This window comes from Anser anser, assembly GCF_964211835.1.
Source record: "Anser anser genome assembly, chromosome: 6".
NCBI lineage: Eukaryota > Metazoa > Chordata > Aves > Anseriformes > Anatidae > Anser > Anser anser.
In genome coordinates, this window is record NC_139726.1 from 35,900,191 (window position 1) to 35,915,546 (window position 15,356).

At 37.4% G+C, this 15,356-nt stretch overlaps 1 protein-coding gene across 8 annotated transcripts in view; it reads left to right on the top strand.

Annotated features, from left to right (window-relative positions):
* Window positions 1–15,356, top strand: part of GULP1 (GULP PTB domain containing engulfment adaptor 1) — a 150,509-nt gene that overhangs the window by 61,668 nt on the left and 73,485 nt on the right. For 7 of the 8 annotated variants that reach the window (XM_083842930.1, XM_083842935.1, XM_083842934.1 and 4 more), the window contains exon 2: window positions 12,482–12,572. In XM_083842930.1, coding sequence (XP_083699056.1) covers window positions 12,545–12,572 — 28 coding nt within the window. In that variant the 5' untranslated portion in view covers window positions 12,482–12,544. Of the gene's footprint in view, window positions 1–9,536; window positions 9,769–12,481; window positions 12,573–15,356 lie in introns of those variants that run through there. The other variant, XM_083842932.1, reaches the window with a different exon arrangement.

A 15,356-nucleotide genomic window follows, 5' to 3' on the forward strand; every position in this document is an offset into this window, starting at 1 on the left:
TCAACAGCAGGAGTGCAGCCTGTTAACTTGTCCTGAGGAGGAAGATGCACAGCTGTGTGATAGCTAGAAATCTACTAAATAACAAAAGTTCTCAAAAGTAACTTGCTATTTCCCCTCCTCGTAATTACCAGTGTCTGCTAGCAGCTTTCCATTTATCAGTGATGAATTTCTATACCATTTGGTTACTGAATTTTTGAGTCTGGGAATACTGATGTGCAACTGGTACTACAGAGACGAGGCTCTTTGGTCTTGTCAGACCCCACCTGGAGTACTGGATTCTGCTCTAGGGCCCTGAACAAAACAAGGGCACGGCCCTATTAGAGAAGGTCCAGAGGAGGGCCATGAGGATGATCATGGGGCTGGAGCACCTCTCCTATGAAGATAGGCTGAGGGAGTTGGGGTTGTTCAGCCTGGAGAAGAGAAGGCTCCAAGGAAGACATTATAGTGGCCTAAATGTGGCCTACAGGAAAGCTGGGGAGGGACTCTTTGTCAGGGAGCGTAGTTGACAGGACAAGTGGTAATAGTTTTAAACTTAAAGAGGGTAGGTTTAGATCAGATATAAGGAAGAAATTCTTTACTCGGGTTGGCGAGGCACTGGCCCAGGCTGCCCAGAGCAGCTGTAGCTGCCCCATCCCTGGCAGTGCCCGAGGCCAGGCTGGTAGGGGCTTGGAGCAGCCTGGGCTGCTGGGAGGTGTCCCTGCCCATGGCAGGGGGTTGGAACTGGGTGGGCTTTAACGTCCCTTCCAACCCAAACCATTCTGTGATTCAAAGGCAAAAAGAGGTATTAAGGAATGGTCCTTTGTGTGGGTAAAAAAAAAAAAATAAATAAAATATCGTTTTGACTTTGGGTGTAAAGCACAGATTTTTCTAATGCAGTGAACTGTCAGTTTAAATAATTTTGATCAACATATTGTAGTGGAATAGTCACAAAGCAGGCAAATCAATAGATGTAAATGTCATGAACAAGGTTGTTCATCACCCTAAGCAAAGAAAAGATTTGGTTTCATGCGAATGAATCTGTTGTGTGCTAGAGACAGGGACGCAGTGCCAGAACGCAAAACCAGATAGACAAAACAACTAGTAAATGAGAGTTTGGGGGTATAGTTTAGGGTGATACTTGTATTAAAGTTCAGGGCAAAAATGATTATCTGATGCAATGCAAACTAGGGAAGAAGCATAGGAAAGCTTTGTTTATTTTATTGTTTGTAAATTTGTTCAATTTTTCTTTTATTTATCAGGAAAAAAAAAAAAAGGAAAAAAAGGAAAAACCCTGAAAAGCAAATACCATCCTTTTGAGAGGAAGCTATGTAATGCTGGAGACCGGAATTTGTACTAGGCAGTTAGACCAGTCTTGAAAGGTTTTAAGGCTGCGGACATTTTAAATAAGACAGTGGCAAATTATTTGAAGACAAGATCTCACCTTAGTGTCATGCAATAGCAAAAAAATGGCAACTAACCCGAAGTTTCACTGTATTGAATGCAGACAGTAACAAACAGCTGATGAAAATTTTATGGTAAATGTAGGATTACTTCCTAGTGAGAGAGCTGTAATGAGATAGCTGAGCAGAGTTCGAGGTGTGGCAGTGAATCACTTCTCCTTTTATTCCAGGCAGTTGAAGGAGAAACTCCTTGGGTATAAATTTCTTAAATGAAAAGTAAGAGTACCATTTGGCAAAGAACTTGCTCCAGTTCATCAGAGCAACAGCAAGAAATAGTACAATATGCCCTCAATGTCAAAAGGTTTCATAAAGCTCAGATGGCCAGCTAGGACCATTTGAAAGACAAAGTACCAGTGAGAGCAGAAAAAGAAACCAGCAGCATAGTAGGGAGAGTAAAGCTTCACTGGAATCCATGATGAGTCCACGAATATGCACAAATTCAGTGATTCACAGCTTTACTACAGGAAAAGCAGGCCTGTGAGGGTAGGGGTGCCATCCATCCTCCTTTGTTGATGCTAGCTATGCTCACAGTCACAACATGAGGAATGGGGCTAGAGAATTAGTGGAGGCTGGCATTCTGTCCAGTATGTAATTCCATCTTTCTTCTCTTGTAACTGCTTTGAAACTTCTGCTTAGCTATTGGCTAACCGCATAGTTGTGAGATCTGTTTGAGAAGTTTACTGGTTCTGTAGTAATGTAAATTTTAGAGGAACCAGCTAAGCTTGCCATAAAAATATGTTGAGAAAATATCTTCATTTTAATGGGCTGTCTGAACGCTAGAGAGTATTTTCAGTTTAGAGAAATCATTAAACAGGAAGGTGGAACTCAAAACTCCTTGTTTTCACTACAGCTGCCAATTAATTCTTTCAGTGACATTGGGAGGCCATGTATCGTCTCTGTCTTTATCTATCCATCTGCAAGATGAAATGATGATAATCCCATAGGAGTACTTATAAACTTTACTTAATGTCAGTGGGTACTTCTGCATTATTTGTTAAAAGATACCGTAAATGGTAAGTAACATTATGGGAGAAGAATCAGCTTCCCCATTGTTTACAAGCAACTACCTTTTTTTGTTACACCAATTTTAGCTCCAGCATTGCTTTGGCTTAAAGAAATATATATATAGCATTCGGCTTATTACTTTGCACTCCTTTATTATTTTTTTTCCCCCAGTGCAGAGGGCATTGGGGTAGCTTGTGAAATTCTACAGAAGGAAATCCAGAGGTTGAATAATGTGTTTCACTTTAAAGTTGCTTTCTAATCTTATTTTTCCTTCTGGCTACTTACTGCGTACAATTGTTTGGTTGTGTATATGTATTACAAATGAAAAGACTACAAAATATATTGTCTCCTACCGGTTTGATGCCAGTAACATTTGAACGGTTAATACCTACTAAACGATGTTAGTAGGATGCTGAAATCATTCATGTTTCAGTGGCAGCATGGTGAGGTTTTGCTGCTTGGAAAAAAAAAAAAAAAGAAATCTTATAGTGGCAGTTTCATTGATATTGACCTTCAGAAGGACAATAAAGTAAGAAAAATATTTTCATTTGGCTTCTGTGGTAATCATGCTTTTCTGAATAGGCACAATCTTGCTGTTTCTGTTTATAACAGAGTTTTTGAAGTATTGCTGGTATTGATAGTTCTTGTGCTTTCTTTAGTGAGACAGAGTCCAGTGATAAAGTAGGGATTAATTTCTGGAAGGCTAAGCATAAGTGGTTAAAGTTTAAAAAAAAAAAAAAAAAAATGGGGAAAAAAAAAACAAACATTGAATTGTGGCCAAAAAGGTAAACATTTGGAAATGCAGCCAGCAGAGAGGTAGATTTCTGGATGAAATAGAAAAGAGAGATTAAGTCTGCACAGCAGTTTGTTCAGTGGAATCATAATATATATAAGCAGTTCAAGAACCAAATTACTAGTTGCACGCTCAGTGTCATAATTGAAGTGAGGAACGAGGACAGAGGTTTGGAAGATTGAGTTGGGACTTCTGTCCATAAATGAGCTGCAGTACTTAGTCTCCCATTACTCCCAGCTGACAAAGATATTTCCTGTTCAGTTCCTTTCCAGTTTATCAAGGCATGTAAGTAATTCCACATGCAGTTTTCTCTCCTAGCTAAAATAATGGTTTAGGCTTTCAATTTTCAAGGTAATTGCTAATTAGTCATTTGATTTTCATCTCTGTCCCCCCAACCATAACAGGACTATTTTTTAGTTCAGATAATGAAATTTGCGTTTCTGTGTTTTACATCAATATTGTTGAATGGTGTTTACTCCTTCTTTGAGAAGTACAGTTTTTCTCAGGAGTGACCTAAATGCTGTTCTGCAACAGCTTTTTAGAGGTTTTCATTTTTAAAGGCTGTTCATCTTTAAACATGTTCAAAAGAATTCATAAGTCCTTTTTGTCCGCATGCCATCAGTGATTCAGTTTAAAGTGCACATATATGCAAATGCATTTATATTCATGCACTTTCCAAGGGATGAGCTTTCCTTGAGTCTTCTTACATAACTTTTCCATTAAAACATACCAGATTTTGGAAAAGCACAGAAAACTGTAGCTGAAAATGTGTTTCTGAGCCGGATTTTTTAGCACTGTGCTGTAATGGCTATTCCAGAGTATAGAAGTTCTCATGCCTTGCTCCAATTCTCAGTCATTATCTTTGTGCTCAGTTTTTTCATTTGTGACTTCACAGCTTGTTCTTTTTCAGTACTCCTAGCTATTTATTTTGAAACAAAGTTCTGTGAAATACATAACTACAAACAGGGATGCTCAATTTGCTCTCTCGTATATCTGATTCTTTGACGATACAGTGAAATTCAAGTGTTTTGGAAAAGTGGTATGCAAGAAATGTTCATGAAGTTGTTTACGTAAGCATCCAAAACATCAAATAGTGTAACTGTCATTGGCAAATACTAGTATTATTTGTGTGGACTTGTCCTGTGAGTAACTTAAATAATCTGAACAGCTATGCAAGCTTCATTGAATTGGCAATGAATATGTTTGCTGTTGGGGGGAGGTGAGAGTAGCATGAAGTTTGGTGCAACAGCTGGATACACGGTGCAGTCTTATGTTGTGGCTTCTGTTTTTATTATTTCCACAGCTGCATCCTAGATTTAGTTTGCTGTAGCAGCACTTTGTGAAGTCCTTAGATGCCGTAGAGGCTCATGTTATCTTCTGGGGTTTTGCTGTGGTTTCTTGTTTTGATGGAAAAATGTGTGGTCATGTCTTACCTAGAGACCTTAAAGATTTGTTAATGTATTTAAAGTGCAATTCATTTTCCCCTCTTCACCTGCACAAATATATCTGAAAAATTGGACTGAAAGTCATATCTGGTACACTGTGAATCCGTATTGCTGAGTTCTAGAGACCTTGGCATCAAAGCTGAAATTTCTGGAAGGGCTAAGGTGCTGTGCGACTCTCATAGTTCTGCTGCTCCAGCGTTTAGCACTCTAGTCACTGGGCCCAAAGACATAGATCAAGAAAAAAACCTAAAACTTTATCCTTGAAAATATGGCATGTATGGGTACCTACTTCCCTCCCAACACCTTTCTGCCCTTTGCATCCAGTAGTTGAGCTATGGGGTCAGTCACTGAATCTACTCTTAGTAATTGTCCAGATTTTCTCTGGATACACCACGGAATGATCCGTATTTGTTTCTCTCCTCTGTTTCTGGGGACTCAGCACAGAATGGTGCCCTACCTGTAGAGGGAGCTGCTTTATGAAGTGGTCTTTGGATCACGGTCTAACTCTCATATGCTTCATGAAGGACAAGAGAAGACATTCTTTCTTCCCCACATATTAAAGATTCCTTACTGGGCTTTTCTATGCAGAGCTGAACAAACTGTGATTATTAGAACTGTGAATTACATTTGCAGTATGTCTCAGCTACGTGGAAGCTAACTGGAGCAGGGGTGGAGTTGTGTCTTCAGGGTCCCAAGCAGCCAGCACAATTCTGTGTTTTAGTTGCAAAGCGAGTTTGAGTCTAAACTTGCTGACCTGTCAAGATTTTAAAAAATTACACATTTTTCGAAGTCCCAACTGTGTTAAAAGATACAGAACACTCTTAGTAAGGAAAATTGAAGAAATTTAAGCCTCACTAGCTTGGAAATTCCATTGTGGAGGAATATATATCTTGGTAATTCTCATCACTTCTGTTAAATTGCTCTAGGATGGATCACTTATCAAAAATCCTGAAATAAGATCCATAGTAACCATAACGGTGTGCAAAATCTGAGTGTTTCTCCTTAATGCACATTGTAATGAACTACCTAAACATACCTGCTCTATGAGACGGGGATAAGGAGATTAATTTGTAATAAATATGATCTGGGTTTCTTTGCTTTTCTGTCAGTTTCATATCTGTGCTTTAACTTCATATCACATTCTTGTCAGAATGCTGAGACTCCTCAGAATGTGATCGGAAGGTGTAAAATATATAAGCTTTATCATGTTACATTTATTTTGCTTAAAAAAGAATATAATCTACTTCTTGAGGTACTCGCTCTGAGACTGATTTAGTAAGAGTGACAAAATAGGTATTGCCAACTGCTTCTCAATTTTGAAAACTGTCACGATCACTTAATAAAGCTTAACCCATCTGTATAAACACAACTTAATGCTGTCCTTGAGGCTAAGCAATTAATGATTCTGAATGTATTACCATTAATGAGAAATCTAGTGACTTTAGTATTAAGGGATCCATGTTCAGTATTGCAAATTTTAAAAGTCTTTGTGAAGTGAGTGACAGACTTTTTAAACACATTTTTGCAAGTCATAATTTCAAAAGTATGTAATTTATTAATAAATTGCTCATGAGAAAATGAATTACTAGAAGCTTGCGAAGCAGTGACTTTTTTCAATGTGACTTTTAGCACTAGGAGGAGGTGATCGTGGGACTGTAAAAGATAAGAAAGCAAATATATATGCTCTACACAGTGGTCTGTACGCCTAAAATTTCCACAGGTTTCTTTTTCTCCTTGCAGGGGAGGTGAAACAAAGGTCCGCAGATGAGAGAATTTGTAAAAATATGGATTTGAAGTCCCACAGATAAATAGGTTTAAATAATGTTGTTGTTTTTGCCTTTGTTTGACATGGTTATAACTGTTTTTAGGACATACTTCTCATTTCTCTAAGTGAATAATTTCTGTTATTGATCATATTGATCTTGCATGCTTAAAACAAACAAAATTAAAAAAAAAAAAAAAAGAAAAAGTGAATTTAAAGAGTTACAAACCCATCTGTCACGTCATAGTTCAGAGCTATTGGGGAAAGGGTGATTAGCAATGTGATAGCAATTGATAGGAAAGAAATAACAAATTGTGGCAAGCCCCGTGAGCTTCAAGTGAAAGGACTGTAGCAGGGAAAATATCTAGTATGCACTGTGAGGTCTGTGCAACAGAAAAAAAAAAAAAGAAAAAATAAAGCTGTGTTTTATCCGTTTGGAGATTACCTTAAGATACCTAATGAGTCTTTCTGTGCCTGCCTTTCCTTTCACTGGTATTTATTACAATATAATTGTGAACATGTGATCAATGCAATAAATATAGCATTAAAAATTGTAGAAGGTTAACATGAATTTGATGTTGTTTAAAAAATAAAAATAAAATTTGCCAGTAATGAAACAAACAGCTTCACTAGACTGCGTGTGCAGCAATCAGCTTTTTCAGGGATGATGCCTACATAGAAGTGACCATGTTCAGTGTCATTCAGTGTCATTTTTGTCATGATGCTATCATTTCTCAAAACTGTACATACCCATCCAAGCCAGGACTGAGTCTGAAGTTTTGGAGGCTTACTCGTGCTTCAAGTCAAAAACCTTGACAGTCTTGTATCCCTTCCACCAGAATGGTTTGAAGAGCTGTTGTATGTTCTTCTGTGCATGGTGGATGCCATCACTGAATGCACTCCAGTGTTTCTAAAAACAAAACACTGGCAAAGCTCTGCAAACTCTCCACCCACTTCGTGTCTGAAGGTGGTGGAAAAGAGCAAAATCTTGTTCAGATCCTGTATAGATGATCAATTGCCTAGTGGGATATCAAACACTGACCCCCTTGTATTCAAGTGAGCAAGATGTTTGCCATCTGTTTCTTTTTGGATGTAGAAGGAAGTGACTGTGTTCTTTGTGAGGGAACGTGGAGGAAGCTGCTTTGCTGGCTCTAAGCATCTGACATCTGTAAGTTCTCCTACAGCAGAATAAAATAGGCTGACATGACTGAAATCTTTCACCGTGTTTCTCTAGACACAGGAGCTTGTGGATTTGAGGGAAAAGAAAGCTCCTGAGCAGCCCATTAGGATTGTGCTCTCATAAGGAACAAAATAAGAGTATTGATTTTTCTTGCAGAATGTAGGAAGTTGATGGAAGGAGGGAATATTCCTGGTTTTAAAATTACATCTTTCATTTGTAGTGTGTCAACTTCAGTTTGTTCCATGAGTAATGTAATCCACTAGTAAACCCTCAGCATAATGATAAAAATTACCTGATTACAAATACATTTGCTAAAAATGCAATATTTTGTAAATTAAATATCCTGTTTAATGCTTTAAGATCTAGATCTACTTTGTGAAAAAAAGTAAATTTTGTATTTCTGTGTATTTTCTTAATAAGATTGTGCAATTTGCAGCTGGTCTGAGGATTTATTGGTGTTTGCACTGAAACTTAAACAAGTTTTCTTCAGAGTGCTACACCAAGTACTTTAATAGTGGGATTTATTTCTTGTTGCTGAGAAACAACACTTAGTGCTGATCTTGCCTGAGTAGTTTTTGCTACCAGCTGTCCTGGTGATACCCACCTGTCACCTGTTAGTCATCTGTATTTTCTTTTTGAGAAGCCTTTCCTATTGAAAATAGGAGGTTATTTTTAGGAAATGGGGGTGGGAGGGTGGGGGTGGCAAAAAGCTTGAACTTTTTGGAAACTGATGTGAAATGCATGGGTTCCACGTACGTTTTCTGGTTCCTAGCCTCTCGGTGTTGGTATTCGTAGCAAAACACTGTCTTCAGACTTTCTGTGAACACTCCTGTAGCCCTGGCAGACATGCTGTATGTGCAGTGCTTTACTTGTGCTCTGAAAGACTTCTTGCTGTGCAGGAAAAAAGGATCATCACAATGGTGCCAGGCCTATATTGGTTGAGAGATGAAAAATTGGTGCATGCGTGGTTCTTGCACTGCCCTGCTGGTTTCAGGAGCTCAGAGCAAACAAGAGGCTGGAGGAGCATTTTTAGCCTTCAGATTTGGGTGTTCCTGTCCAGGCCTGTCACACAAGAAGGGTGAGCCCCTAAAAGAGGGCTGTTTTTCCCAGCTGTTTTGCTACTTGCCACACCATGTCTGCCTATTTCCATCATTATGTCACATGTCATATTGGGATATTTGAACAGTGTTGTGGTCTAACTGAGCACAGGAATTTTCTGTCTGTTATGTTCCAAACTTTCTCATCTTACCTTCAGAAATAACTTCATAAGCCTATGGTTCATTGGAAGTCAATGAATCACACATTCCTGTGCACTGCAGCCCTTTCAAAAAAAATGATATAAAGCGTTTTGTGCTTCATTCTTTAAGAAATATTATCCAACATGTTTGAAAAGGCTGGGGTCTGAGAAAAGAATCCAAATCTTCAGTTTTTCCTAAGCTAAATTTGGCTTAGTGTGCAATCTGTGTGTGTTTGAGAGGGAAGGGGCAGGTTTGACTTATTTTTATTTTTAAAGGGGGCAGGTGGGTGCAAGCTGGGGGTTTTCAGGGAAGTTTTCTTGAAAAAAATGATTTGTGTTATGAAAAATAGTTATACAATAAACTGGTTCCGCCCAGATAATTGTTATAGCCTATACCATTTGAATGCCATTTGGGGGGAACCCAAATAAATCCTGAGGAATGCCCAATTACTGTGTGGGAATGAGACAAATTACATGCGTAGTTTTTTCAGCCCTTTCCTAAGTAACCTCTCTCTTGGCTTGTCTGAGACAGATCTAAGTTTAGAAAACATAGCAAAGCACACAACATTTCAGAAGGAGCCCACAGGCATGTGCTGATGTCTGCGTGGAAGCCTCTGTGCGGTTGCAGCAGCCAGGGCGGATCAGTTTTCTGTTCGGTGCTGGAAGTCTGCCACTGCCTCCCTTTGTTCTGCTTCCTTTGCTGCACGAAGCTTAGAAGACAGCAACCGCCATTATCATTAGTGATAAAAACTAATTACGGAGGTGATGATTTCGGCTTCAAACCTCACCACCCTTGCACCCACCAGACTGCAAACCTACAAACACCTCGGTCACCAAATCAACTTCCTTGCAACCCTTGCCATTTTGCAGTTTCTTCCTCCCTGTGAGAAGCTCCTCACCATGAAAAGTAAGGGGTTAATGCCAGCGAAGACAAAGGGAAAAGGAGATGAAGGCATTTGTTTTCCCCTGTTACTGTTTCGGTTTGCTGTGGCAGCTTTAGTACTCAACTTGCCATGCCACATGATTGCTGTTCAGACTGACAACGCGTCCATGCTGCCCAGAATGTTTGGCTGTTATTTATATTTTTATTATTGTTAGCTTAATGAAAATATTTTCTAAGCTTTTTCTCTCTCCTTTCTGTCTCTTGTTTCTTTCTGCCCCCAAATAGATAACCTGAAGTAACCTGAAATTTCCCTAGTCTGTAGCTCTTCATATTTTGCTAATTAATCATTTTGTGCAATCATGTGCGAGTTTGTTTTTTCAAGAAGGGTTTGGTTTCTGGACAAAGCTGAAGAAAACTCCTTGTAGTAAGGTGGAGAAACATTCTTTACATAGGTGTGTCTTCCTATGTGATGAGTAATGAAGTATTTTGGTCCATGTGCCCATTCCCTTGTGCCTCTGATTACTACAGCTGTTTTACACTTTCTTAAACAAACAGTCTCACAGGAAGGACTCCCCCATCTGCAGAGGGTCCCACCATCATGGGATTTTCTGACCTATGTTCCTTTTGGCTTCCTTATAAGCTCTTAACAGAGTGTTTTGCAAATCAGTTTCTTCCAGCAGCTTTGTGCATCGCACATTGTGAGAAGCAAAATGATGCTTTACCAGAAAATCTGTCTAACATTCATGATCAGAACTTACTAGTTTCATTGGTCTGTTGGAATACCGTGAGTAAAGGTGTCATAGATACGTCTAACCATAACTGTTCTCTTCTTCTGATCAAAAACTTGCCAATGCGGTTTACAACAGTCTGATGTCACCCTCTTGCCCCTTAATAGTGTTCATAGTTACGATTTGTATTAAACAAAGTACTTTAAAGGTGTTCTCTAGAACCATGGGCCAGCCAACAGCCTGACTGTGTGCATATGTACATGTCTACTCAGATGTGTACATCTACAGCTTGAAAACCAGAAATTTGCATGGTCTTAACTTCATCACTTGTTGCTTCATTTAAAACCAAATCTGTTGTCATTTTCACTTGATCATATTGGATGATGTTAATGGCAGCCCTTGAAGTCCTACTTGGTGGCCTTCCCTGCGAAGAGAACTCATTGTGCTTGGGAAGCTTCGAGTGAAACTCTCATGGGTTACTGTAGTAGAGTACTGTACAGTTCTGTTCCCCAAGAACAGCAATGTCGGTTGACAACTGGATAGCTTTTTGGCATTATTTCCCAATAACTAGATGGGAACTACGCTTTCTTATTTAACTCTATTCTCCCTTCTTAAATGCTCAGTAAAATTTGTAAAACAAAAACTAACTGCTAAATGTTCTCCCAAAAGCAAATGTTGCTGTGTTGTAGATCTAGGATAATAGATTGTAGGTTAGTAAACAGTGTTTATTCCTTCATTCTCATAGTATTGCATGGAAAAGAAGTGCTACCAAAACTACAATTATTTGAAAATAAAATGCAGAGTTTTTGTAGCAGTAATTGCCCACATGTCCTAATCTGAAAAATATGAACCATCTATATATTGAGAAATTGGGATAGAATTGCTTTAATTTAGTATTGGATGTAATTATTAAGACAAGGCAAACTCTACAAAAAGTGTTTGAGTTGAACCAAGTATCTTAAATAATAATAATAATAAATCTGTCATTGTCTTGCTGCTAGTCTTTGAAATGTTGGCATAACTTTCTCTTCATTCAAAGCGGTACTAATGTTCTAGCTTACTTCAGAGAAAATGTGATACCAAGTGTTTTGATTTATTTTTTTCTCTTTCTTTGACTGATTCCTTTATAGCAGGGCAGAGGTGCAGCTTTTGACTGGAAGATCTGAGCAAAATGGAAAGAAGTGGAGAGAATATCTTTGTAGTTGAAAAAGAAAAATCAATATTACAAAATGGGATGGTTTGGAATATTGATTTTTTTTGGCTGCAAAATATTGGTCAAGAACAAAATTCTAATAATGTGTTATGACTAATCTAAGGGTTTATCAGTGTTTTTCATGTGAAGGAAATATGTAATTTACTGCAAATTCTGTTACGCTCTAAACACATGTAGCTGTATAGCTGTTATTTACACTTGACTTTTCCAAATTCGATCAGATCAACATACCTGTAAGGATGCAGCCTGAGGCAATTGGAGCAAGGAGGTAGTTGCACTGATAGAAAGCAGCTTTTTGGTATTGAATCCTTGGGTGAAGAGGAGACTTTGTATTGTGATTTTTTTGAACGTCAAACCCACATGAAGATGAAAGCATAGCTTGAAATAATCTGTCAGCTGAAATGACACACAATGGGGCAGTGCAAATGTGGACCAAATGATTTAGGGAGTTCTGGACTCAACAGTTATTTTAATGCTTTCTTTCCAACCTATTTGCGTGTAGTATTTGACTTTGGGTATACATATAAGACCACCTGCTTCACGTCTGAAATGTCAGTGAGAACTTCACAGAAAGCTTTGAAATGTCTTCCTGTATTAAGTACCACACGGCATTCAAACATAAATCTTCTTAGTTCGGTAGTTTATTCCTCAGCAAAGCATGTCTCTTTTTTTTTTATTTCTCTGCATTATTTCAGAATCTTTAAAATCATTTGCATTGTCTTTAATATGAAGATAACTTTCTAACTTCAAATATAATAATGGCTATTTCTGTTTTCTTGTGTGCATTGTTCTGCAGGTTAAAGTGGGGGTAAAAACACCACCAAACCCAGAAACATAGTTGACTGGACATATTTTCAACATGAATCGTGCTTTTAGCAGGAAGAAAGGTAAGTAATTTTGTTAATGTTCCATGGAAGGCATAAATATCCTGTATAAATTCTCTAGAATAAGAATTATACAACAACGTACTTAATAACCATTACGTCTAATAAATTAAGTAGAAAGGAGCATCCTTCTATGATGTACAGAGTAAATTGTTCTTGATTGATAAAGCACTTTTTAGATTGTAAGGCTTATATTGAATTGCATACTATTTTCTTCACTGAGATGTGTGCACATACATTCATATATATGTTTATACGTTTGTGGCTTTTTAACCTGCATGCACCAAGGGATGTGCTAGAGGGTTTTAAAACTTCTAAAGAGTTAGTAACTTCTGCATTTAATTTATATGTTCCTTAGGTTCTTGGAGAAGCTGTTTCAGAAAAAAAAAAATAATAATATGCTTGAAATATCTCATGCTGCAGGATGTCGCTTAGCTTTAAGCAGCTATTCTGAACTTGTAGCATTCTGAAATGTACCCTTTCCAAAAGTATATCAAACCACTAAATATTTAGAGTGGCTCTTATGGCTTCCTTATTTCATGGTCTGCTTATGATTAAGCATCAATTTTAGATGAAGCACAGGAGGTGCAGCTTTTTTTTGGTTTTCTTTCTTTGTTTTAATGACAGGTTTGTTGCCATTTTTCCTATTTGTTTATAAAGTAGGAAATATCGTCTATTAGGGCTGATTTGTTTTTCATGTTTTCTTCTAAAGATCCTTAGGTATGACACACTGAGCCAGAGCCTCTGCTTCAATAATTAAGTAAACTCCACTGGAGCGAGTGTAAATGTTATGTTTATATAACAAGAATTCCTGCTTTGGTATCAATATCAAAGCTTGAAAGAAAAGGAATCTGTCATGCATTATACCAGCATGAAGTGATAGCATCACTGCATCCTTCCATGTCTAGTACATTTACTTGCTACATTGTGATGAACTGAGATAAGTAGTTCAGAATACCAGAAAACGTAGCTTGATCACAGAGAAGATAAACATATTCGCAAAGGCTGCAAAAAACAATTAAGGATAATCTGATACCCCAGAAGCAAGACAGATGCACAGGAAATAAACTAAAATCCATAAACCATGTTCTTAAGTACTTACATGTTTTCTTGTGTAGATATTTGTAACATCCCAATCAAGAATCTGTGTCTACCAGCTGTCTAATAGTGCTGCCTAGCTTATTCCAAATAATTCGAGAGACTGTTCCAATATCTGCATTCAGTATCAGAAACAGTGTATTACATGGCCATCTTACTGAACAACAGGTTTGTCCTAAGTCACAGCAGTCCTCTTTAGAGCCCAGACCCCCATTTTCATTATTCCCACTACTTCATTTTGCAACTGAGAAAAATTCTCAGCAGAATTTTATACTGTGTGTATGAAGTCTAGGGCAAGTACTCAGTGTAAATTTATTTTTGAATGCCATGATGAGGGAATGAAACAGCCACTTCCAATGACTACAGGTGTGCTGAAGGCTCTGTCCTTAAAAATGGCCATTACAGTCATTGACCATCTGAATCCCCGAGATTTAGCACAAAAAGGAAATTTTAACCTGAATATTTTGTTTGTATTTTAGTTGTAGTTATATCTTATCGGCTGGTGGTCATTTTAGTTGAAGGCTTAATTGATGTGACAAAATCTTGTATTGAATATGAATAAAATCAAGCTTTTCATCCTTCACTCTAATAATGATAATGAAAAATATAAGAAAATAGGAAGTTAAAAAAAAATTAGCTTGTTTCAGGGAGTACTTACACGAGCAATCAAAAATAAATTGAATCTTTTTTGCAGTCCAAGTTATAATATCTTTTCTAATCAGTTAACCTTAAGCTCATATATAAGGGTAACAAACTTTGTGAAATAACATTGACTGAAAAAAAGTTCTGTTATAAATAAAACAACAACAAAAAACACCTTGGTACCTGTTCAAAGTAAAACAGCTTTTCTGTTGGCCTTAGAGTAAGGTAGTTGGACTACTGACTACATATATTAAGGAGAAAATTCTCTGATTTAGAAATGTTATCTGACTTAAGAACTGTACAAAAATATATACTCTATTTTCCATTCCTTGATCCAGTGAGTGCAGTATACTCTAAGAAGTGTTTATGGATTATCTTTTTTAAGTATCTTTCTTTTTTCTATTAAAAACAAATAATTAAACAACAATAAACTATTCAAGAGCAATGTTCATTATGTTCATGTGACTTTGTTAATATGACCAAGCTTGTGAAAATATTTTTGAATCTATCCACAGTATCAGGAGCTTGCTTTTGGATGTGATCCAGTTTTCATTCATTGTTTCTGATGATCTACTAATTTTTTTCTTTAAAATCAGGTGTGGTAGCATGATTGCTTTGAAATGATGTAGCATGGGAAGTGTTAGAACAGAGTCTGTTAAGTCTTTACATATTTCTGTATCTTGATAATTTCAGTGTCTCTTTTAAGTAGTTTAGGGATTTGGATGTAATTCTTTTGTAAAGGCCTTTGTAAATGTTGTGTCGTCATACTTTTTTCTCATTAGTGTACTGTTATCTAAACTGCTTTATCTGTTTGTTCTCAATTTATGTGGTAGTGTGTAAGTATAATGTGTATATGCAAAGAGAAAGTATTTGCTGTCCTGTTTAGTTGCTGTTGAGGGTTGTGTGTGCTTGATTTTGGTTCTTGGTTGTCTTTCTTTAGTTTGCTTTTTCTGTTCTTGTTCCGTGGTCTTTCATTCAAAGCCATTAGTATAAGACCTGGTGCTTATAAGAAACAAGAATGAGCTAGTCTTTGTTGGCTTTTGTCCC